The following is a 24,158-nucleotide window of genomic DNA, read 5'->3' on the forward strand; positions in this document are numbered from 1 at the left end:
AGTGAAGCCTGCGGTAAGTCAGTGTGCAGATCGAACTCGGCGTCGTTCGTGTGCGTCTATGTTGAAGTCTGGCTCTTCCGTTACCGAAGTCCGTCAACGGCTTGCCGATGGCAACATCGTCCAAGGCGTGCTTGTTAGTTTTGGTTGGCAACACTACTCGGGAGTAGTAATTCTGCAAATGCCAACGTGCAGGCACGAATACACACGCTATCGTCTTCGAAAAGCGTCGCGAAACCGGAGACTTGCGAGTTGAGCCAGGTATTGTGCACGCATAATCGCCTATCGTCCGCTCTTCCATTTCAAAAGTCAATTCCAGCGGCAGAGATTCGCCGCTGTTGGAGGAAGACAAGCGGCAACATTTCTGAATGGTATCAAAATTGACGAGGTACTCCTGGATGCAAGCCACACCAAATTCTGCAGAGGAGACTCGATCAACGTTATGGATCCGCCGCCCGTGTGTCTTTTTCTTTTCACGATAATCTACAGCCATTTTTATGGCCTCCACACTTGTAAAAACAAACTGCTAGGTGAATCACGCAATTCATGTATACTGCCTTGTAAAAAGACCTACAATTCAATGTGCCTTACAGGCTGGTTTCAACGATCGGACAGACTCTTTCACTTCGTAAGGACCTCTAAGTGGGCCAACTATCCGGTAAGTATCTTGCTCCGATGATTATGGCATGGCAGAGCCAGATCTCCGTCAGCAATGTGGTAGTTGTGGTGACTGACACAGGCACATAATCGTCCATTATCCATAATCGAATATTTTTTTGTCCTTAGCCGTCCCTGAAACCAGGCAGGACGTCATTATCGTGTAAGCGTCTTACAGCACGCTAGCCCCTAGATCATGTCAGAGGAAGAAATGGCAATTGAAGCAGCTATTGCTTTCGTCGAGAGCTTCGATGTCGACGGAATAAGTGGAGACGTGACAGAAGGAACAACTTCTGACCAAGACGGCGGTGACAATGCTGCCGTCGACATCGAAACTAGTCCTCACGCGATATCTCCTACAGGTCGAACGGGATCCAAAAGACGGTACAAACCAGGATACTCGACGGAGCTATTGCACCGCAAGAAAAGGGAAGCCCGAAATCTGCGTAATGAAGTTCGAGTTTTGGAGGAATGGCTCAAACGAGCTCACTCCAATGTGGAGAGTGATGGCTCTTCTGGCAGGCGCGTGAGTGTGACCGACAAACATTGGGCGGACAAAGCAGTGGAAGAATTTCGCAAGCGTCGGCACGCCGAGAAGATCAATAGCACGTTGAAAGCCATCCACGCGAGTCACGAATCTATTGGCAAGGCAATTCTTGCCATTCTGCACAGGACGTCTGCTATCGAAGTGAGTAATATGTACGCTTGTGCGCCGCGTTTAATGCAATATCCACATGACACATGCTGTGTTGTTGTGTATATTGTGTGCAGGGGATGGAATTTGTGTTAGCGCTACGTGCAAAAGCCCAAAACTCATTGCTGCAATCCAACTTCACTGCCGTTCACCAACTTGAGGAAATGGCAGCAAAGCTGTATCTTGATTGGCAAGCTGTCGCACCTAAAGATGAATTCTCAAGTTGTGCGTATGGCGTGATCGTTCATGACGAAAACGTGAACAAGAATGCGGTACGAATTACATCAAGGGTTCCCGTTCGATGCTTGCCAAAGGAAGCTGGCGATATCGCATGGGAAGAACTGAGTAATAGCTGCGCAGACGGAAGCGCTTCTCACTACGTAAGACCTCGTCGTTGCACGTCTTGCGGTATACCATGCTAGTATTCTGATGATAATTGTATCTGTGGGTCTAATAGATCAACGCAGGGAAAGCAGATTCAACATTTAGCAGCTTTTATTTGACGCTCGAAAGTGGGCAAGGTATCATGACAGTCGAAGGCGTACAACTTTTTCAAAAGTTCCAAGCTGATGGACGTGTTGTGCATGTTTGGGTCAGCGAGTTACTTTCGCCTACCCGAACAACTGCTGCCCGCGCCCACGCGTGGATGATCTTTTCAAAATTGGCAAATGATCCTGAGTACCAGAGCGAGATTCAATTTAACGCTCGCGTCTTCGTTGAGACCGGGGACGAGATTTCAGCTCAAAAGTTGAATACCAACCACGTTCGTAAAACGATCCTGGAACCATGGAGCCTGGCAATTCGAGAATTCGCTTTCCATCTTCAAGAGACGGTGATTGAGAAAACAATAGCCTGGGAAACTACGACATGACCCAAAACATTTTGACTTTGCACCGTACTACCTTGTAAATGAGTTTTGGCCACCGTAATCGAAGATTTATCGTAATCAATGTTTCACTGTGGCTTGCTGTGTGACTGAAAATCACTCGTTCATTTTCAATCGGGACCTGTGGGCCGTACCTGGACGTGGTGGTTATGCAGTCGCCCCAAGAAAATGATACACTGCTCGAGGCTGCTACTGCTGCCTTTTTTGAAAACTTGGAAAGCGACGGAACTACTCACAATATTTTGAGAGGGGATATGGATGCTGATAGTGCTCAAATTCCCTCGAACATCTACTCGGAATCTCAAGCTGCACAGGAAACACACAGGAAAAAGCCTAAGCGGATACGAAAGTACAAGCCCGGGTACTCAGCAGAACAAAGTCGGCGCAAGAAGGCAGAGATGCTAGCGCTTCGCGGCCAAGTTAAAGGAATGGAGGAGTGGGTGGCACACTTATTGCGTCGCAAGCCCAACCTTCATGAGGGTGTAGATAATTCCACCAGGCAGCGCTCGGAAGCATCCGATCAACAAGACGCCGCCGTTGTGCTGGAAGCTGCAGCAAGTGCGATGGAGGAGTTTCAAAAGCGACAACAGTCTGAGAGCCTGAACCACGCTCTGAAACGTGTTCTTGTTGATCAAGTCAAAGTGAAAGATGCAATTCTTACGATTCTCCACGAGATGCCCCCACTCAGCGTACGCACTGTACTTCGCACAAGTTGGATCCCTCTAATGCGCTTGTATCTAATTGTGTTGGTATAATAGGAAGCGGACCGGGGATGCCTGAGCTCGCTACCAATGTTATTGAAACCATCTCCGATCCTGCGAGTGGACAACTCTCCCGTAATAATCGACCAGCTTGCAGAGCAGGTATCACGTCTGTATCTGGACTGCGACTCAGTTTTCCCGAGACGACACATGCCATCGTTTGGCTGCAAGATGCAGCCTACGTCCCACAAGTACCTCGGTAGGATGATGGAAATCGTTGCGAAAGCACCGGTCAGTTGTTCCATGCAGCAGGCAAGCGAGATGCTGTGGCAGGAGCTGAGCACCGTCCGAATTTACCCGGACAAAGTCTACCGCTACGTAAGTATTTTTCCATTGGGGGGTAGAATTAGACTAACATGTCCCCTACGTACGCGTAGATAACCAGCAAGGGCTCGAATGCAGTGGTCAAAGCCTTCGACATGACACTCCGCAGCGGACGCGGTACCACAGACGTAAACGGTCTTCAGTTCATGAAAAAGTTTGAAGAACTGGATCGCATCATCCATGTTCGAGCCTACAAGCTCCTCCTACCAACAGAAGGTGTGCATCTCCGCGGTCACGCCTGGACGATCATCTCCAATTCGCCTGCAGATTCATCCCACCAAAGCGATGTGCAGTTCTACCTGCAGCTTTTCATGGAATCCGACAGTGGGTTCTCCGCTCAAGACAAGGACATTAAGTACATCCAAGACGTCGGCCTCACGACGTGGAGTCTGATGATGCGGTCATACTCTGTCTTTCTGCAGGAGCTGGTGGTGGAGAAGGCGGTCTCCCGGTCTGTATCGATATGAAAGCAACGATAGCAAATGAGGTAACCTCTAATCTGTCCTTCCTGTAGTTCCAACTATTTATCCTGCTGCAACTCCGCCAAACTGCAGTCACCACAAATGCAAATGCATCATTTACGGCTCGGGCATGTGTGTGTTATGTAAAAGACTCCGCCTGTCATGTTCAAGTCGGAGCCGTGCAGGCTCCGGTATCCCCGTGGTTATGCCACCCAAGAGCTTCTGTGTTGAAAAGATAGCAACAAAGGCAAGTTGAAGTGACAATCACTCTGGATTCCGCATTCCGGTAGTAACATGGAGATGGCTAGCAGCGTCATGCGCTTCGCCTTGGCCACGTACTTCATGAAGCGCGGCGGAAGTTCCCACTGCTCTTCGAAGCCAGATCTATCGTCCTGGAGCTCTCAATCTCTCGAGCCCAGTATGGCCCCCAGTGACTTCAGTGGCGACGAGGAAGACGGCGAAGACGTCGACCCTGACTTCCACTGCCTCGTGTCGACCCACGTGTCGAATCTGAGGCAGTTGCTGGTGCAGCAGCGCTTCCGGGAGTGGTCGAACGACATAGCTGAGCTCCGCGAGTACGTTGCAGACCAGCAGCTGCTGGGGTCGCTGGTGGCGGTGCTGGTGACGATGATCAGGACGCAAGAACAGGATGCTGTGTGCATCGTCCAGGGTAGACAGATACGAGACTAGAGTGATAACCCTTGTGTGATTTACTGAAGAGGTGTCTGAGGTGTTGCAGTGATTGAGCACATGTGCTTTGAGAACGGAGGGGAGACGTCGCAGGTATTCGACCAGGTATTAATCCTATCAGAAATTCATGGTTGATGCTGGTGATTAACCTTCACCAATGCCTGCTTAGTTATCTGAGTTGTTGTTCGAGGCTCTGGGCCATTGCTGCGCGAACAAGGATATTGTTGTGGCAATCTGGCTGCTCCGAGCCATTGGCGGCGTCGCGCATGGGCTGCGTCAGTATCATGAACAACGATATGGAGAAAACCAACGCTCGGCTCACAATTTGGAGCAAGCAACGACCAAGCTCATTCAAGACTGCTTAGCAGGCAGTAGAGCTGGCGGTGATTCTGGCGTGGAACAGTGAAGGAATGGATTGGTGCTACGAGATGCAAAGTCCACAGCTCAGACACTTGTATTTCTGTCTCCCTTCTCCTTCCATTCATCTACCTTGACGGCCGGTCACTATCATGTTCGCTTCTTGGAGCCACGGCTCGCGCTGGCGCCTTTGATCTTCTCTGTAGATGCGACTTCGATCCCCACGCTCCTTCTACTTCCGTCGAAGCGATCTGGGGGTACTATACAGGGAGCCACCGCCTAACTGTTCTTCATGGCATCCTTCACAAAGTTGAACGAGTCGTCCTTCTTCTTCATGAATCCAAATCCTGAGTCCGAGGCAAGGCCATCGCTAGGTTCCTGAATGGTCTTGGCAATGTAACCCGTCGGGGTCATCGCAGCTCCGATCACTTGAGAGCCAGGGTTTCCCATACCCTGCATTTGTTGCATCTGCTGCATCTGCTGCATTTGCTGCATGTACTGCATCTGTTGCATTTGCTGCATGTACTGCATCTGTTGCATCTGGGCCATTTGCTGCGGCGTGTTGAAGTTCATCATGCCCATGTTCATCGGGCCGCCAAAGCCCTGGTTCATCGGAGGGGCCTGCACAGGTTCGAGAAGTGGGTCTAACACCATCGTCTTGTTTGCTGACGGTGTGGGGGCTGGAGCTGCAGGAGCAGCGGGGGCAGGAGCAGGAGGAGCTTGCTGAGCGGGCTCAGGAACCGATGCGGTGCTTGCTGTGCCACTCTGAAGCTGCAATCCGCCAAACATATCTGCCATGTCGTTCGCCGACGTCGGCACAGCCTGAACCGACTCCTGCGTAGCCTGCTGAGGAGCGTTGGTCTGCAATCCAGAAAAGAGCGAGCCATTGTCAGAAGGCTCGTCGTCGAAACCTCCCAACAGATCAGCCTCCGCTGCGGCTGGCTGCTTCCTGTGGCTAGTAGGCTTGCTTTTGGGCTTGGACGAACTGTGGCTGGATGCGGACGCTGACAGTCCACCAGCAATGCCCAGGTGGTTCAGAACCTTTACGGCGCGGTCCCGCACGGCAGCCTTCTCTGACTTCGCGCACTCCTCGATCTCGCTAGAGTTTTCAGAGAAATACTCTTCGAACTCCTCGCATCCGTCCGTCTTCAGCAGGGCGTCAATCGTAGCTAGGGCCTTGGACACAACCGTCCATTGATCGTCCGAGAGACAGTCCTCCAAAATCGGTCCAACGATCTCGGCGTCCAGAGTAATAGCGCTTTTCAAGAACGCATCCATCTTGTCCTTCGGGGGAATAGCACGCATGCCTCCAGGGGCACACAAAGCCGTGACCAGGTTACGTTCGTACGAACCATCGGATTGCGCACCAGACGTCTGGCCTGTGAGAACAGGAGGAGGGGCTTGGGGGAAAGGTCTCGGTTCGCGAGACTCGCGACGCTTGTTGTCGTCGTACTCGTAGTCAGAGTTCCGCGAGTAGGAGCGAGTGTCACGGGTGTTGCCACCGAAGCTCTGAGTCCGACTCTCGGGCCCGTTGTTCTGCATTCCCGTAGAGCCGCCGAGGTTCGACGGCACGTCTGCGTCGCTCCACGCGCCGCCAACACGACCCTTCTTACGGTCACCATCTAACGAAAAAACAATGCAGGCATCCGTTAATTTCTCATCCTCTGCCCGCATGTGATAGTCGCAGCTAGACGTACCGTAAGACTTCTCACGCAGCTGCGAGCTCGCAGATTCGCGCGGGTCCTGTCCGTACGAGGACGAGCCCGGGCGGTAGCCGTATCCAGTGGGGCGGTACGTCTCCTCGGGGTTGTACGGCGCCGGCGTGGGGCCGTAGTTGCCGCTGGTAGGTCCGCGGTTGGTAGCAAAGCTCCATCCCTCCGGTGGGTTGGCCGATCCGGGCGGGCCGCCGCCGAAAGTCGGCTTCGGGTCCGACTTGGAGTACTTGGACGCCACCTTCTCCTTTAGTCCCTTGAAGAACCCCTTCTCGTCCGCTGCAACAAACACCAGCAAATCCATCCACCGTCAGCAACAACAACCACAACAACTACAACAACAAATCTCCAGAATCCAGCAACAAGTTCTCTATCTCACCGCGCGGGTCCTGGTACATGGGGTTGCCAATGCCCGAGAACTTCTGGTCGTTGAACGGCGGCGGGGCGCCACCGTACTGGTTGGGCGGGGCGCCTCCGTAGGGCGGGTTGGCCGCGCCGCCGGGGCCGCCGTACGAGCCCTGCGGGTACTCAGGCTGGTACGGCTGCTGCGGCTGGCCGTAGGGCTGCGGGCCGCCGTAGCTGCCCTGGTTGGGGTCAGTCGGGTAGCCGTACGGGGCGCCCTGGGGCGGCGCACTGCCGTTGTAGCCGCCCATAGGCGGGCCGGCCATGGGCGGTGGTGGCAACGAGCTGTCGTTCGAGTTCTTGCCGCCCCAGATCTTGGAGCCCCAGCCGGAGCCGCCGGCGCCGGCGCCGTTGTCATTGGGGCTGGCGCCCACGCCCTGGATGCGAGCCGACATGCCCATGCCGCCGAGGCCGGGCGTGTTGTCCGTGTCGTAGATGGCGTCCAGCACCTCCTTGGCGGCCTCGCGCACGCGGCGGAAGTACTCGTCGCCCTTGAGCGGGTCGGGCGTGCCGCGGAACTCTGCGCAACGTGATGGAGGGGTCAGAACGCATACATTGGCGAGAGGGCGCGGGTATAAAGTGTGACAGGGACACTTTACGTACGCAGGCACTCCTTGATGGTCGGGATGTGCTTCTGCATCTCGCGCTTGAAGTCCACGCGGCCCTCGCGGCACACGTGCTTGATGACCTGCAGCGCCTTGTACTTGACCGTGTGGTGCTTGTTCTTGACGCGCGAGATGAGGAAGTCCTGCACCTTGGTGCACGTGTCGTAGCTGTGCTGCGTCATGCGCGCGATCTCCCCGTAGAGGTAGCCGGGCGTCGGCGTGTCATCCTTGCTCGTGGCGCGGGTCAGCAGCGCCTTGTCCATGGTGCGTCGCGTGGGTCTGAGGCTGCTGCGGGTGCTGGGGCTGCTAGGATCGGTCTCTGCTGGCGCCCGCGCGGTCACTTTCGCCTCTGCCTCTGCTTGCGTGGGGACGACGCCGCGTACTATGGAAATTGTATGCCCCGCCGCTGCTCGGCTCTCCCCCCTCAAAGCTGCTGGCGCTTTTTTCCCAGTTGACGTGGCAGCTCGCCGACAGCGGGGATTACTTTGGTAATTATAGAGACCTTCCACATTCGATTGCTGTATAGAGAATTGGATATTTTCAGGTAGGGTAGTGGGAAGGCGAAACAGGATGTAGCCATTTCGGCAAGCTGGATTCCGTACTGAAGCATTGCTGGAAGGGAAGTACACTACGGCTTAGGCTGTCGAGCAGCGAATTACAGCCGATCGGCTAGACAACACTTCATGTTGGGAGTTTGCCATTGGAACTACATGTAGCTTCCGAGACCAATCCTCTAGGCGAGATGTTTTGATCTCTTCGTCGTGTGGATGGCTACTGTAACCGAAGTGGTGAGGAGATAAGCTCCTTACTATGGAATCCATCGCAAGACGGTTCTTCGTTTGAGAAGACGCGCATACAATCGCTAGAGGGCTAAAATGTGGGGGTGAATAGCGCAAACCAGTGAATAATGCAGTACGATGCCAGGCTTATCAAAGGCAAAAATAATATGTTCAACGCAGCTTTTTTGGAACAGTACCCGGCAGCTTCAACCGGCAAAATATGAACGACGAAGTTGCTCTGGAAAACGCTGTGGTGGCTTTGAAAGAAAAAGGAAAAGAAATAGGGCGCTTGGACTGCAAGACCCTATCATCAATTGTTCTACAACTGCATCGGTGTGAGCTGCTAAAACGCTGACGATAGGATCGTGAAACATGGCAGCGGAGTTGCTCTGGAACTGTAAGCTACATCACTGCGATCCGTAGTCACCACCGGTAGTGTGACTACCGTCCAGATCCATGAGGTTCTTCAGTTTTCAGTTCTTTCTTGAGCTGGGGCAGCTTCTCTTGATTCTTCTCGTACCAACTCCGCGTTTTTGTGATGTCACAAACGATACAGCCTTCTCCCCAAAGCAATGTCGAACGAAGCGTTGGTTTGGTTCCTACGCGTTCAATCTGCGGCATACGTGTTAGCGTAGTTTTTAGCGCCGTATGTAGCGAACTGAATCACGCTTCCGTTGCCATCTTGACGCCAGGACCTCGAAGAAACGCCTGCACTTCCGCGGTGTCAGGGAACTCAGCAACGGGCAATTCCCACGTAAAAGTCTTCTCGAGAGCTTGGATTTGACTTCGGAGCCACTATACGCGAAGAGCAGCAATCAAAGTAAGCACCGCAACTTTGCTATCGGGGATGTCAATGTCGCGCAGCAGGCGCTAGAATACGATAAGCGTGTTGTGAAAAAATAAACGCGGAGTCGTGTGCTTAAACGTGCTTGTCAAGGTTCCATCATCACCATGAACCAGAACAAATCTCCAGTCAGTCTAATGACCTAGAAGAGCTCAGCATTGTGTCATTGACCTTCACAGCGTTTTCGACAGCCAACGTCAACATTTCCTGCTCTTTGGACACTTCTAGCGCCGTTCTCATGATGTCGTGCATATCGTTGTTCTTCCCGGTCAATATGCTTTAAAGTGTTGGACCCACACCACCCCAGTCAGCCTTTTCCAGCAAAATGGCGACCCAAACAGCCACGTCGAATTGGGTTTTCAGGCGACTGAAAAGTTACTGAAGAACAAGCTCACTAGTGCTGGTTGAATCGCTCGAACGACCCGGCAATCCATCCAAGTTTTCACTGTTCGCAGCATCCAGAACCCTCCGAGAGTCGCAGTGGAAATCGGTTGCTGGTGTTTGAAACCATTAGCTGAAGCTTCCAAATTGATGAATTCCATTTTGTTTTTCACGCTGTCCGCTTTAGGCCTCGCAACAATGGCATATCGGAATACGTCGTCCTCTTCGTCGGCCCGTCGTTGCCCAAGTAGCCATGCATATAGCTACTCCCGCACGGCTTCTCCCATAGTTGAGAACACGTTTCCTGGCCTGGATTAAGAAAATTGAACTTGACTTCCAAGTTGCCGCCGGCCCAAGACTTTCACAGTCGATTCTATACCACGCAGTCTTCTCAACACGGCTCTCTTCGTCCCAATCTCCGATACACCCGAGGCTACCGTAGAAAACAATCTTGTGATGGAGCTCCACAAAATGAACCTCCAACTTCTTCTCGGCAGAAACCGACGAATTCGCTTCATCCAGCGCCATAAATCTCTCTCGTCGAGCCTTTCAGCCCACCGGCACCAAAGTCCTTAATGCTCTTTTGCGTGTACTCGTGCGCCAATAGAGGCGTAAAGCAGTCGTCTCTTGGCTCCATGGTCTCGATGTTCTCCATGGCCTCGCTCATAGGTTTGTTTGGGTTCCGTTCCAGGCGCCGCATCGTTGGCGGTAAGCAAACCGATCCACGACGGGTTCTTGAACTGCACATGGTCGGGTGGTAGCTGCCAGCTCTTGTAGACACTCTCGTCCAGCTTGGTGACCATGTTGTGGACGAACGGGAACTTGTCACACTTGTTGATGAGCTTCAGAGCCCGCTCCTCTTTCAGGGGAACGAGGACACGTCGACAAAGAGGCCTGGATCTGCCGGCAGCACGTCAGCTTGGCCCCCGAAGGACCGAGTGCTCGTTCGATTTGCACGGCACGGAGCTGATCTTGGCACAGGCAGCCCTCCATCGGAGGTGGGACGTCGTCCAGATCGCCCTTGCCGGCGAACAGCCGGGCTTTGGAGCCCTAGCCTTCCTCCAGGTCCGGGTTTTGGTCGAACAGCTCCGTCACTGTTCGACATGCTTGGGCTTGGGGTCTTATGGGGCTTAGCGAAGGTTTGAGAATGAAGTGAGAGCGAAATCGGTTTGAGTCGAGAACGTCGTCGGTTGACCTCCATAGCAGTTCAGGTTTAGTGCAATTTTGCGCTTGAACTTGACCATACCACGAATTGAGAGTGGCAGCACGAAGGTTGTTTGTTTCCACGGAGTTCTGGGTCATTCAGCTGGGATGGAGAACGCAAATTTATCGACGCACGTTCAACAAGCTTGCATTAGTGTTCATTTCGCTGGTAAAATATAATAGCGCCAAGCGTGATCCACGAAACCATTAGCAGTGCTTCCATGACGTGGAGTTTGTGCCACATTGTGTCATAAACCTCCTGGAGTATTGCTAAAAAAAATTTTCGACGCGGGTTGCTGGCAAGTGTGCACACCATGACTGTATCCTCAGTGGTTGAGCGAAGTTACCTCTGTACAATTCCATGTGCGTGGTTTCACGAGATCGGTGACTTTCAGGAAAGCAACTCTTTGTCGGTTCAGCGGGTGGGTCACTGCCATTGATGAGATTCGCTCAGATTCGATGTGCGACTGTCAACCGATAATATGACCTACACCCCATAGAGCAGTATCCCGAGACGAACAGCCTTCCTTCCACCGTTAGTCTTGTGACGGGTGACACTTGCAAATTCGCCGGCTCCAGCTCACGTCACCAACAAAGCATATTTCGACTCGACTCGATGGCGACAACCCAAGCGACGGCTCTGAACGAGGTGGCAGCGACAAACCTCGGCACGAACGACCGCAAGGGTGAACGTCGGCTTCAGATCGGGGAATACCGAGGAGAGGGGGTGTTCGCGAGAAGAACAGCCAAGCAGACGATTGCTCTGGGCTTGCTGTGTGCGGTGGTGGCTCTTGAAGCGCTCTACTTGTTCGGACTCGTCGTCGCGTACATCACCGACTGGTTCATCGTGCTTCTAGCTGTGACTGAACGGCTGAAGCGGCTTCGCTCGCAGCCATGACCCGGCTGTTGGCGCAGTGGCGACAACGCCGCGGGGGCAGCCACTGGACAACGGCTGCACTCGCAGCATCGATGTGACCCAACCTCATTATTTTTCAGTTCTAATGTTAAACTACGTAGTATTCTTTTGTACCGTACGATACCATTGATTCTGTGTGTCTCCTACAACACCGCTTCTCTCAAAACTAAAAACCTCACTGTCCAAGACCAGGAAGTACCTGGACACCTCCTCCTTGTTGATGCAGCAGATCGCCATTTTGGCGGCAACCCTACGCGCCGATTGGTCTGTTTCACCCCATTTCATCCAATCACCAGCCGTTAAACACACACTTCCGTCCAATCCCCGTGCATTTTGAAGTTGGCTCCATGATCGCAGCGATTGGATGCCTCGGATGCGTCCGATTCGGATGGGACGTGTGTATAATACACGGGTGGTGCGTCACCCCAATAAGATTCGTCGCCTTTTGGCTGGCCGATACGCGCGCACTCACTCGCGTATTTGCGCCGCCTGCTCGTCGTCGCTCTCGCCCCTCGTTCCGGTCCCGCAATGCTGCTCCAGCGCGTCCTGACCGCTCGCCGCGTGACGCTGGCACGCTTCGCGGCCGCCCACGCTCGCGCACTGGCCACGTCGGCCTCGTACGCGCCGGCCGACGCCTTCCTGCACCGCCACCTGGGCGTGGCCTCGGCCAAGGACCGCGCGGCCATGCTGGCCACCGTGGGCTTCGAGAGCCTGGAGGAGCTGGTGGCCGCCACGGTGCCCGCCGAGATCCGCCTGGCGCAGCCGCTGGCGCTGCCGCCGCCGCTCAGCGAGAGCGAGGCGCTGGCCAAGCTCAAGGCGCTGGCGGCCAAGAACCAGACGCTCAAGTCCTTCATCGGCATGGGCTTCAGCGACACGCTCACGCCCGCGCCCGTGGTGCGCCACATCCTGGAGAACCCGGGCTGGTACACGTCGTACACGCCGTACCAGGCCGAGGTGTCCCAGGGCCGCCTCGAGATGCTGCTGAACTTCCAGACCATGATCCTGGAGCTCACGGGCCTCGAGTTCGCCAACGCGTCGCTGCTGGACGAGGCCACGGCCGCCGCCGAGGCCATGGCGCTGGCCCACGGCAACTTCAACGGCAAGCGCGCCAAGTTCTTCGTGGACAAGGACGCGCACCCGCAGACTATCGGCATGATGCGCACGCGCGCCGAGAACACGGGCATCGAGCTCGTGGTGGGCGACCCCAAGACGCAGCTGGACCTGCAGGACCAGGGCTACAGCGGCGTGCTGCTGCAGTACCCGACCACGTTCGGCGCGGTCAACGACTACCGCCAGTTCGTGCAAGACGCGCACAAGTCCAAGCTCGTGGTGGCCGTCGCCACGGACCCGCTCAGCCTCACGCAGCTCACGCCGCCCGGCGAGTGGGGAGCAGACATCGCGCTGGGCTCGGCCCAGCGCTTCGGCGTGCCCATGATGTTCGGCGGCCCGCACGCCGCCTTCCTGGCCACGACCAAGAAGTACCACCGCAAGATGCCCGGCCGCATCATCGGCGTGTCGGTCGACTCGCGCGGCGAGCCGGCCGTGCGCATGGCCATGCAGACCCGCGAGCAGCACATTCGCCGCGACAAGGCCACCAGCAACATCTGCACGGCGCAGGCGCTGCTGGCCAACATGGCGGCCGCCTACGCCATCTACCACGGCCCCGAGGGACTGGACAGGATCGCCTCCCGCGCCAACCTGTACGCGGCCACCCTGGCTGCGGGGCTCGAGAAGTTCGCGCCCAAGTGCAAGGTCGTGAACGACGCCTTCTTCGACACGCTGGAGATTGACGTGTCGCAGTCGGGCAAGACGGCGGCGGATGTGGCCACCGCTGCCACGAAGCGCGGCGTGAACGTCCGCGTCATCGACGACAACCGCGTGGGTGTGTCCATGGGCGAGAGCGTTGACCTCGCGGATCTGGAGAAGCTGCTGCTGGCGTTCGGCGCGGCCGACCTGCCCAAGGATCTGAGCGAGGCCCTGGGCGCTCGTGCCGAGGAGATCCAGCAGAAGAGCATCCCGGAGGGTCTCCGCCGTACGACGCCGTTCCTGGAGCACAGCATCTTCCACAAGTTCCGCTCGGAGACGGAGCTCACCCGCTACCTGAAGCAGCTGGAGGACAAGGATCTGGCGCTTAACCGCTCGATGATTTCGCTGGGAAGCTGCACCATGAAGCTGAACGCCGTGTCGGAGCTTGCCCCCATCTCGTGGCCGGAGTTCACCAACGTGCACCCGTTCGTGCCGGAGGACCAGAGCGCTGGCTACCGCGAGCTCATCGAGTCGCTCAACCACTCGCTGGCCGTCATCACGGGCTTCAGCGCTGTGTCGACGCAGCCCCAGAGTGGCGCGCAGGGCGAGTACGCTGGTCTTCTGACGATTCGCAACTACCAGCGTTCTATCGGCCAGGGACACCGTAACGTGTGCTTGATTCCGGTGTCGGCTCACGGCACGAACCCTGCCAGTGCTGTCATGGCTGGCATGAAGGTTGTGGTGGTCAAGTCGGACGAGAACGGCAACGTGGACCGCGAGGATCTGGCGGCCAAGGCTGCCGAGCACTCGGATAACCTGAGTGCCTTCATGATCACGTACCCGTCGACCTTCGGTGTGTTCGAGCCGGGTATCAAGGACATGGTGGACCTCATCCACTCGCATGGCGCCCAGGTCTACATGGACGGCGCTAACATGAATGCGCAGGTGGCTCTGTGCAACCCCGGTGGCATTGGTGCCGATGTTTGCCACTTGAACCTGCACAAGACATTCTGCATCCCGCACGGTGGCGGTGGTCCTGGTGTGGGATCTATCGGTGTCGCTGCCCATCTGGCACCGTTCCTGCCTGGACACTCGGTGATGCCTACGGGTGGCGAGGGCGAGCACACGGTGAAGAAGACGGAGTCGGCAGTCAGCGGATCGCCCTTCGGCAGCGCTGGCATTCTGCCCATCCCGTGGATGTACATCAACATGCTGGGCGAGGATGGCCTCAAGCAGGCCACGTCTACTGCCATTTTGAACGCCAACTACATGGCCAAGAAGCTGGAGAGCCACTACGAGGTTGTCTTCCGCGGTGCCAACGGTACGTGCGCGCACGAGTTCATCATCGACATCCGCCCGTTCAAGGAGTTTGGCATCGTCGAGGAGGACGTGGCGAAGCGCCTGCAAGACTTCGGCTTCCACAGCCCCACTATGTCGTGGCCTGTACCCGGCACGCTCATGATTGAGCCGACGGAGAGCGAGAGCAAGGCCGAGATGGACCGCTTCTGCGATGCCCTGACGATTATCCGTCGCGAGATCGAGGACGTCGCCACTGGAGTCATCGCCGTGGAGGACTCTCCGCTGAAGCACGCGCCGCACACGGTGGACCAGGTCACGGCTGCCGTGTGGGACCGCAAGTACTCGCGTGAGCAGGCTGCGTTCCCTGCCCCGTGGCACCAGGGTGGCAAGAACAAGACGTACTGGCCGTCCGTGGGTCGTGTTGACAACGTGCACGGCGACCGCCACCTCGTGTGCAGCTGCCCGCCCCTTTCAGACTACGAGTAAGGAAACCAAGGTTGCTGTTGGTGATCTCGTCGGGATAACCAGCAGGCTGGCGGCATAGTTAAGGCTTTGCGTCTGGTGCTTAGACTAGGCAGAACCATTCGCCTCCTTCACGGCTTCTTTCACCGGGTACCGCATCCGGTGGCTTGCCAACGACCGACGCCATAACCGTTCGTCGCTCGGGCTCGACGATAAGTGCCATGCGGGAGGTGGTGGCTGGATTAGTGGGTGCTGTAGAATGGAAACCCTCTGCGCTGCTGCTGCTTACAGGAGTTGTCAAGATGACTTCGCCAGCACTAACATAAAATGAATGTCTAAAGGCGATGCAAACAGAAGCACTGGTGTCCTAAGTTTACAGTGGTGCGAATACTAGCGTTGGGTTAGACTGAAAGAGTAATTCCTTGACAGCCACGTAGTCGAAACTGGATGACTTGATGTTTGACACTACGCGCGAAACGCTCTTCGTAAACTTTGGCAAGCGTTCTGCGTCACGCCTGCGTCCGTCGTGACGGACTTTGCCTTCCCAACCATTTTCACCGCAGAGGGTGAGCCATTTGGACTCCTTGAGAGTCAACGGTTGGTATTTTTTGCCTCCAGCGGCGGGGTCTTCAATGGACGTGAGGAATGAAGACATCTTCTCGTAGCTCTTCTGTGGCTGCAGGCACAAACTCCTCAGATATTAAACGATTCCAAATCGGATTGAAGCCAACAGCCTAGTATGCCTAACGCACCCGAAACCAGAAAATCATGCCAGCCTCTTCCTTCAATGTTAGCATCTCCAAAAAGTCTTGCTCGAAGCACATGTATCTGTAGTCGAAGTGCTGCTTCTGTAGAATGTTGTGCTTGTCGAACACCCTGGCCACGAAGCAAAACGATGATCGTAAACAAACCTGTAGCCGGCTTCCGAGTCAGACGCACTGTACCATTTTCTCTCTGTATCAAAGATGAGTAATGCGATCTCCAAGACATCTCGAGGTACTAGCTGATATGTGCGCTCCAACTCGGTGATGGAGAGAAACACGGTGCGATTCGCACACGGAGCGATTGGCCATTTAGCAAGTGAAGGCGGTCGCTCGACCGGGTGCTCTGATGGTGACAAGAAATTACGCATTTTCACGCGCTGCTGATGCAACATTGCAAGTTCCTTCGTGATCGTCTGAACTTGCTCGACTTCCTCTTTTCTGGTTGCCTCTTGTAGTCGTCGCATGCGACTTTCCTTCATCACCAAGTTCTGTAATCGTTGCATCTGAGCGTGCAAGGCCGATAAGGTTGTGGTGCACAATTATAAACAGAAGCAATCACACACAAGTTCATACCAGTTGTTCCGGTTGCAAGTTAATCTCGTACGCGTTGCGTGCCTTGAGTTCAATTCGCAGTTCGCTCGTCGACATGGCCCATGGATCACATATCTTGCCCAGCGATGCAAAACGCAGGTAGATAGTGTCATTATTCAGAATATCTACCCAGACAAAACGACATTAGGTATGTCCAACACCAACATTTTAAGTGAGCCAACCCACAGTAGCTGTCCAGCGTTCCGTCAAGGCGTAGGATCCGGCCTTTGAATGTGTAGAAGTGCTCAGCGAGAGGGAGTTTCGCAAATGGACTCTTGGATATCCTCCACTGGCTTACGATGAAGCGCTGTAGGTCTTCCATTTTGGCGGAGGGCGACACGACAGCCGGAAATTTTTCTTGCTTGAACACGGGAGTGCTAACGTTGCTGGGAGCTCCACTATTGGCGTCAGTATTGTTGTTATTACTCTCGTCCAGCATGACTTGGCAGGTGGCGACGAACACAGTGAACTTCGCCACCGTGCGCTTTTCGAGCTTGGCCACTGTGGTCTGACGAAGAAGCAGGTTCGACGGATCCATTGTGTGTGTACGATAATTGCCTCGAAGCGACGGCTACTTGGTGTATGTCTTTTGATACCCTAGTTAGGAGTTGCTCACCCCCAAGCTATGTATACACACAGAGCCCCCCCCCTGCATCGACGAAAAGTGGCTGTATTATAATAGCAGTAGTGAACACCAGGACACCAACACGCAATTTATCCCCGTAAAGAAATGACAAATACATACTATATGTGTTGTAGGCCAGCTGACGTTGAACAGCTCATGGACTGTATAATAGATATTGCGGCGGTATATCTGTTAGGGTGAGCTGTGTTCAGTCAGACATACTCGACCCAATCTCACACAATTTACCAAGGATGTACATCCCGAGCAAGCCGACGCCGACATCCCTACTTCGGACGTCGGGGTGGACCTGGAATGTTTTTTCGTTAACATCAACTGCGGATCATTTGTAAACGAGACAAACAAGGAGAAGGCTCGGTTGCTTGGTAAGAAAACTCTTACCTAGAATGAATCATCCTCTCAACAAAAATGTGCCTGGCATTCCATATTTCCGAGGTGCTGTTCCCCATTTTAGCACCGTGAACTGGACACTGGTGTTAGGTCATAACACCAGTGTCCTAACAGCTAGGACCTCCACAGTCAATGTTGCCGTCTTTGTTGTTACTCTCGTACGGTATGAGGCAGCGTTGACAGTTTGTGCCATAATGGAATGCAGACTTCCAAAGTGGACGAATGTCAGCTTGGAAGCGGCCACCTTGAACAGTTTCAGGTGTTACCGTTCAACAGTAAATATTGCATGAGCGACTAGCATAGTGCTGCACACTGAGGATACGTTCGTACTCCAATATGGGTCACTGGCCTACAAAGCATTCCGTACACTTTTTTGGCCATCAATGCTACGCAGAGTGATGAACATTACGAACTTTCGAAGATTGATCATCGTGACACGACAGCAGAAGACCCTTGATTAGCACCTAACGCACCGCCAACAGCACTATATACTGGCTAGAACTATTTTGTTTGACCACAATGCATCGACACTTCCTAGCTGAGCCAAATGGCGCGAATGGCGACAAACGCCACCAGCGCGAAGATGAAGACAAAAACGTCGTCGAGCGACTTGCGGCCCTTTACTAAGAACTCTACACAGCAGCACGTAAACCAACAACTCACCATCAGCAACAAACCTACAAGAGCACTCAAACCACTAATAAAACGTACCTTTCAGCACCGGACGACTGGACAGCGCCAAGTTTGCCAGGAATCCCAGGTCTCCCTCTTGCGGGTTCTTCACGTCCGGCAGATCCAGCGCCTTATGCAAGGCGCTCGCCCCCGTTGACACCAGCAGTCTCACCAGGAAAACGCACAGCACAATGGGCGGGTGCGCCAGCAGCGACGTGAAGAAGAAGCCCAGGTCTGCCACATCCGGCAGCCAGCCAGAGCTGCCAGCAGCCGCCGACGCGCCCATCGCCTCCAACTTGAGCTGCTGCGTCAGCAAGTGCTCCAGCTTGACCCTCATCTCGGGCTCCACCTGCTCGCGCTCGAACTGCTGCCGGATGGCCTCCATGGGGACGCCCTTGGCGATCAGGTCCTGATAACTCACGAACAGCTGATCGTCAGCGGCCAAGCTCGCCGCGATGGCCCTCAGGTCCATATTCACGGCTGCAAACACCGCCGCCGCCACAATGAGCAGCAGCACGAGCTTCTCCTCCATTGCCAGTAGCTTCAGTGCCGTCGAGTGGCGGCTGAACGTCGGCTCAGGGGAAGCGATAGTTGAAGTGGCAGCAGCTGCTTGGCGTTGCAAGGGCTCGTGGGCGCTATGTTCCGTCGACCCCTTATTAGGAATACCCTCCTCCTGGGGCTCGGTCCCGAGCATCTGCTGCACCATTTTCTCCTTGCGGCGGCGTCTGGCGGCGGCGTCGCGTCGCCTCTGCGCCGGGTCCACGCGCTGCGGGATCTGCAGCTCTGGCGGGGGCGCGGCGGCGGCCTCGGCGCTTTCCGCGGGCGCCTCGGAGCCGTCGGCTAGCAGCTCGTCCACGCCGTCGTCCAGCTGCTGGTCCAGCGTCGGCGCCGGCTCCTTGAGCGACGAGATCTGGCCCTTCAGCAGCTTCAGCCGACTCTCGCTGCTCTGCAGCACGCGCGCGCGGCGCGCTGCCCGCTTCTCCGCCGCTGTCGGGGCGCGATTCGTTGCTGGGGCCTCGTCCATCAGAAATTGGGAATTGCGAGAGCGACAGTTTGTTACGCCAGCTCTTTGCACTCCGATTAGGTACGATTCAAATCTTGTCTCGTGTTTTAAAAAACATAAAATTAGACACATCCTAGATTTTAAACGTAAGGTTCGTTTGATGACAGTTTGCCCTACTTGAAGACACCGCCACTACCGTGTTTTCCGAGCCACACAATCCAGTACGATTTATATAGCAATACCGTTTCACTGTCCACCGAGGTATCACTTGTGATAACCAAAGTGCGTTTAACGATGCTTGGCTTCGTGCTTTTGGACTGCAATAATCTCGGTGTGTGTCCTAAAGAGCTTGAACCTTTCTTCTTCGTACCCCCTGAATGTTAGTCAACGTATTGGCTTCATTTTTTGCCGTCTTTCGGGATTGACAAAGCTTGCTCCTGTTGCTATCGACTCGAAGCCAGTGTGACGACGCATCATACGAAGAAGAATAAATGCCTGCAGATGTAGAAAAGTCCAGTTGCTATCATGCGCGATGGAGAAGTATGATTTTACATGGTATTCCTCTTTTTAAATGGCGAATACAAGTTGAACGCGCATCCATTCACTAGCGTGCATGTAAACACCCCACCAATATCGCAAGCAACAATTGGCAAGCACAATTCTCGTGCGTATTTTCAACAAATTGGTGTGGCAATCGTCTAGCGTATTTTTATACGTGTAAAAATACTAGCGGTGAAATATCGGCTGGAAATTTACGCGTCAGAGCAAGAGCGACACATGAGACCCGAGCTGCCAAAATGTCGGCAATGGGGAAAGCGGGGGCGTTCTCTATGCTCGCCGAGACAGCGGTACGACTCGCACCAGTAACCTCGATATCATCGGGCTCGAAAGCTTACACTTCACCCTCTTTTCTACCCGTCAATTCTAGGAAGAATTCATCCTACTCGAGTGTGCACGGCGACGAAACCGAGCAAGTCTAAAGCGGCGACCATCGTTGCCTTCTCAATTCCACGTATCTGGTCACAAATCTCGCTTAAAAGAGAAACTCGCACAAACTCGTCGTCACGCGTTTTTACTGCGTGCTGACAACAAGGCCGCTCTCGTAGGTATTATCGACAACGTACGAGAACTCGCGAACAATGGCGAGGAAGGCGGTCATGACAGTAAATCCTCACAGCGCAACAATGGACCGAGTCCCTTGGAACGTGATCGCTTCATTAATTGGGCTGCTAACGTTGAGAAGCTACTGTATGAATTCGAACCGAGTGAAAACCACGCTGACGACCCTCTGCTGCAAATTTTAGAGCACCTTCAGTTCCTACAAGATGGCCATGTTTGCCTAGCAGAGGTGGCGATGGATGCCAGAGCTCTCCTAGAGCGTTGGGACCGTTCTGGTGTCTTCGATTCGGAATCCTCTAGTGAAGATGAGGACAACGACAACGCTGAAAAAGCTGACCGTTTCCCAGGTGACGCGGGGCTTCTTCCACCAGATCCGGCAAAAGAGCACCTCCGGCACCTAGAACAATCGTATGCCTATCAAAGTGTTCGTCAGCGCGCTGCCGCGAGTATCATTAAACGCAACGTTCTGGCTTGGGTGAGATCGAAAGCTTCCTTTTGTGAGCGCGTTGCGGAAATCGAAATTTTTGGGCGTACTACTGAAGCGCTGTTAAAAGAGTTGAGCCTCACATCTGCCGCTCTTGCTGGGGGAAATACAAATGGAAGCACTGATATCTTCGCGCTTGCTACTGGGCGATGCGATCCGAAATCCAGATACAGAGGTAGCATTGCTTTCAAAGACTTGCTCCAGTTCTCCAAGCACATGGCTCTTTTCCCGGTCGATCAGGCACTCCGTACCGTGGAAGATGTTACTCGCCGCCGGTATCTGTTTGACTCGCGCTGCGCAATGAAAATTCAATCTATATGGCGCCAGGTGCGCGAAGTAGTCCGAGCTCGTCGTCTGCGCCGTGCGATGGAGGAGCTACGCATACAGCGAGAGCGAGAAGCTCAGGCAAAGCGCGAAGCCGCCAAGGAGGCTAAAAAGCGAAAGGCTTCAGAGGCTGGAAAACGTAGAGGCTCGAAACCACTAAAACGTTCAAGTACTGCTCGATCATCGATGGTTGCTGCAGCCATCACTAGGCCCTCTACCTCAAGCGAGAACTCAAAAGAACCATCAAGGGAGTTGACACCTTCTGAAACCCGAGCGCTGTCTGAAGATACCGATGAAAAGCGAAAAGTACTACCCCCACGGACACCGTCCATCGATGTATCAAACCATCGTTCTAGTACTCGTGACAGCACTATCTCGATTCTCAACGACAAGACCAAGTCGCCGTCGGCAACTCCACGAAATAGGCAGCGACAATCTCGAGATGTTGGGGCAAATAATGCGGACAGTGACGATGATACTACAGATGTAGAGGCCGCTTGGCAATCATTTATGAGCTCAGTAGCTGCCGATGTCGCCGTACAAGAGTCTCCCAGCGGCAATGAGGAAAACATAACGTCAAAAGAGGAACCAACCGTGGCTTCGATACCACCAGTTACACTGCCGCCAATGGAAGACAATTGGGAATCGTGGTCAGACGACGAGGTTGAAGTCGGTAACAACTATAATCTCGAAATCGAAGACAGAAATGAACGTCTTCTTAATTCTGCGCGGTCATCAACTTCATTGGCATCGGCAACTCCAACTCCCCGGATGAAGGTTGTGGTTTCTATCAACAAGTCTCAAGTGTCAGACACCGCCACTTTAAGCCGTTTGTCACGTCGTGAGACCACGGCTCCAAGGAGGAACCATCCTCGACCGCCAACGAACCGGAGTACTTCAGTTATAAGACCACCTTCGTCCCTTCCGTACGACGCTACACTGCACAATCACACGGGGCCTTACACTGGTGCTGGTCAATTGAGCTTGATGGCTCCCTTCATTGACGCCGATAGAAGCAAGAAGTCGCAGCCCAATGCTGTTCCAGAGAGAAAGCATCTGTACGATCTTGATTTCAGTGGGGTTGAAAGGCTAGATGCTTCATTTGCCCACATTGCACGAGCTATTGTCAGTTCCCGCGAACCGGACGTGCAGCACGTCCCAACAGCCCTGCCTCGACCAAAAACACCCGAAAGCACACCCATGGAAACCCCACGTGCGGGCTCAAGGCGAACTACGATCGCCAGACTTCGAAGCATTACTGGAGGATCCGAACAAAATGCGCGAGCACGCGAATCGCTCTACCCCGAAAATCAAGACAGCAAGGATCCGCATACCAGCCCCAGTCGGACAGATCCTTCTGGAGACAACAGCACGAGCAAGCCCGGTTACTTCATATATGGAACCAAAGGTAAGACGCTGGTTTTCTTGGGATGCCTTCTCACCTCTTCATGACACTTGTGTACATGTACGACTTGATCAGGTGTGAATATCCAGCGAATGGTGGTTATGCGTAAAGGAACGATGATTTACTCGCCATTGTCGGGACCACCTGAAGGAGATGCAACAAGCACTGCCGAATCTGGTGGAAAGGAGGTTAAAGAGTGGCAGCGCTCGACATCAGTAGTGATCCCAGTAGAGTTGGCAACGCCGCATCCTCCAGGCCGACGTTTCCAACAACCTCACAAGAGACGGCATCGAGGCCCTCGGCGCCAAGCCGTCGACAACGAGCCCACGGATCCACTCGAGGAAATCGAGAACCCAGCCGCCAAGCCTCCTAAAAAACTAAAGGAAAAACGCAGCGAGCTGCCACTGCTATTGCGCCGAACCCGTGCAGCAGCTCGTCGCCGAGTAGTGGATCGATCAGACCAGTTAGCGGACGATGGTGGCGAGGACCTCCCAGATGTTCCTGCCCCAGACACAAACAAGCAAATGTGGAAGCGCGGCGGGGAGCTCCCTGAGCTGGCGTTAGCGCAGATCCGAGATCGCGTGGGCTACAAGTCGAGGCCGTTTCATCAGAGGCGCATGTCCATCATCGCTGGGCGCGCGCCTCCCCCAGCTGATCTCCGCAGCACTGCGGTCCTCACAGAGCGGCCAGACACATTCTTCACCGTTGAAGAGGGCGACGAAGAAGAAAAAGAAGAAGAGGAGGAGGAAGAGGGAAAAGACAACGACGATGCAGCCAGCCAACACAGTGACAACCCCAAAGACGACGAACAGGACGAACAACCGGAAACCGGCGAAGCAGACGACGACAACGCACCAGCCAATAGTCCTAACAGCGGCGACAACAGCAGCAGCAGCAACAGCAACAACAACAACAACAAGAGTCAGGAGCTGAACGACGAGTTCCGGCGTCTGCATCTGGCGAGCCGCGAGCGCGAGCTCACGCGGCGGCGGTCGTTGCTGGCGCAGCTGCAGAGCGAAGAAGATGCCGCCATTGCCGCCGTGGACGACAGTCGACGACGCTCCAAAGACCCGAGTCCGCTCGAGCAGCAGACGCGGATGTGGCGGCGGAACAGTCGGGTGACTCGCAGTGCCAAAGCTGTGGGCGACGTCGACGTCGACGTCAGCGACGCCAACCCAACGCACGAGACTGCAGCACATTATGGGCCCAGCGACGAGGTCTCGGACTCGACCAGCGCCAGACGTCGCCGCCTGCGCGTCAAGACCCGCGTGGCCACGGCGGATCCGTCCGCCCTGAACTCGAGCGACGACGAGAGCGACCGCGATATCGACGCCGACGAGGGCGGCGACCCGGCAGACGTGACACTCCGCGTCGGCATGACGCAGCAAGAGCGCGACGCCGCCTTCCAGAAGCTGCTCTCGCAGTACCTCGGGCTGCTGCAGTGCGCGCCGGCGGAGGTGGCGCGGCGCCTTCAAGTTCCATAGTTGAAGTTTGAAGAGTGATGGTCAACCCATGTAACCGCATGTTTTATGCCGTATCAAAGGTTCCCCGAAAGAACAACCAGAGACCATTCAACCAGCAACCACG

General features: G+C 54.7%; 8 protein-coding genes across 8 annotated transcripts; 5 read left to right on the top strand and 3 right to left on the bottom strand.

Annotated features, from left to right (window-relative positions):
- Positions 1-2,632: 2,632 nt before the first annotated feature.
- IUM83_10811 (uncharacterized protein) lies at positions 2,633-3,786 on the top strand (the record flags this gene model as incomplete). The annotated part of the gene is made up of 3 exons (XM_067935330.1): positions 2,633-2,923; positions 2,993-3,313; positions 3,373-3,786. The coding sequence occupies 3 exons, from the start codon at positions 2,633-2,635 to the stop codon at positions 3,784-3,786; spliced, it is 1,026 nt and encodes a 341-aa protein (XP_067780718.1).
- A 288-nt stretch (positions 3,787-4,074) lies between these two features.
- On the top strand, positions 4,075-4,470 carry IUM83_10812 (uncharacterized protein; the record flags this gene model as incomplete). The annotated part of the gene is made up of 1 exon (XM_067935331.1): positions 4,075-4,470. One exon carries the CDS (start codon positions 4,075-4,077, stop codon positions 4,468-4,470), a length of 396 nt encoding a protein of 131 aa, XP_067780636.1.
- Positions 4,471-5,106: 636 nt separating this feature from the next.
- On the bottom strand, positions 5,107-7,809 carry IUM83_10813 (Armadillo-type fold; the record flags this gene model as incomplete). The annotated part of the gene is made up of 4 exons (XM_067935332.1): positions 5,107-6,449; positions 6,525-6,818; positions 6,919-7,461; positions 7,545-7,809. 4 exons carry the CDS (start codon positions 7,807-7,809, stop codon positions 5,107-5,109), a joined length of 2,445 nt encoding a protein of 814 aa, XP_067780719.1.
- Positions 7,810-11,369: 3,560 nt separating this feature from the next.
- Positions 11,370-11,651, top strand: IUM83_10814 (uncharacterized protein; the record flags this gene model as incomplete). The annotated part of the gene is made up of 1 exon (XM_067935333.1): positions 11,370-11,651. One exon carries the CDS (start codon positions 11,370-11,372, stop codon positions 11,649-11,651), a length of 282 nt encoding a protein of 93 aa, XP_067780641.1.
- A 546-nt stretch (positions 11,652-12,197) lies between these two features.
- IUM83_10815 (Glycine dehydrogenase) lies at positions 12,198-15,200 on the top strand (the record flags this gene model as incomplete). The annotated part of the gene is made up of 1 exon (XM_067935334.1): positions 12,198-15,200. One exon carries the CDS (start codon positions 12,198-12,200, stop codon positions 15,198-15,200), a length of 3,003 nt encoding a protein of 1,000 aa, XP_067780642.1.
- A 349-nt stretch (positions 15,201-15,549) lies between these two features.
- IUM83_10816 (Linear gramicidin synthase subunit D) lies at positions 15,550-17,069 on the bottom strand (the record flags this gene model as incomplete). The annotated part of the gene is made up of 5 exons (XM_067935335.1): positions 15,550-15,852; positions 15,929-16,052; positions 16,121-16,443; positions 16,514-16,656; positions 16,718-17,069. 5 exons carry the CDS (start codon positions 17,067-17,069, stop codon positions 15,550-15,552), a joined length of 1,245 nt encoding a protein of 414 aa, XP_067780643.1.
- A 1,029-nt stretch (positions 17,070-18,098) lies between these two features.
- On the bottom strand, positions 18,099-19,260 carry IUM83_10817 (putative transmembrane protein; the record flags this gene model as incomplete). The annotated part of the gene is made up of 2 exons (XM_067935336.1): positions 18,099-18,196; positions 18,276-19,260. 2 exons carry the CDS (start codon positions 19,258-19,260, stop codon positions 18,099-18,101), a joined length of 1,083 nt encoding a protein of 360 aa, XP_067780644.1.
- Positions 19,261-23,095: 3,835 nt separating this feature from the next.
- On the top strand, positions 23,096-24,055 carry IUM83_10818 (tigger transposable element-derived protein 6-like; the record flags this gene model as incomplete). The annotated part of the gene is made up of 1 exon (XM_067935337.1): positions 23,096-24,055. The coding sequence occupies one exon, from the start codon at positions 23,096-23,098 to the stop codon at positions 24,053-24,055; it is 960 nt and encodes a 319-aa protein (XP_067780708.1).
- Between the last annotated feature and the right edge of the window lie 103 nt (positions 24,056-24,158).

The sequence above is a fragment of the Phytophthora cinnamomi genome (genome assembly GCF_018691715.1).
Source record: "Phytophthora cinnamomi strain GKB4 chromosome Unknown Contig126, whole genome shotgun sequence".
Classification (NCBI taxonomy): Eukaryota; Oomycota; class Peronosporomycetes; order Peronosporales; family Peronosporaceae; genus Phytophthora; species Phytophthora cinnamomi.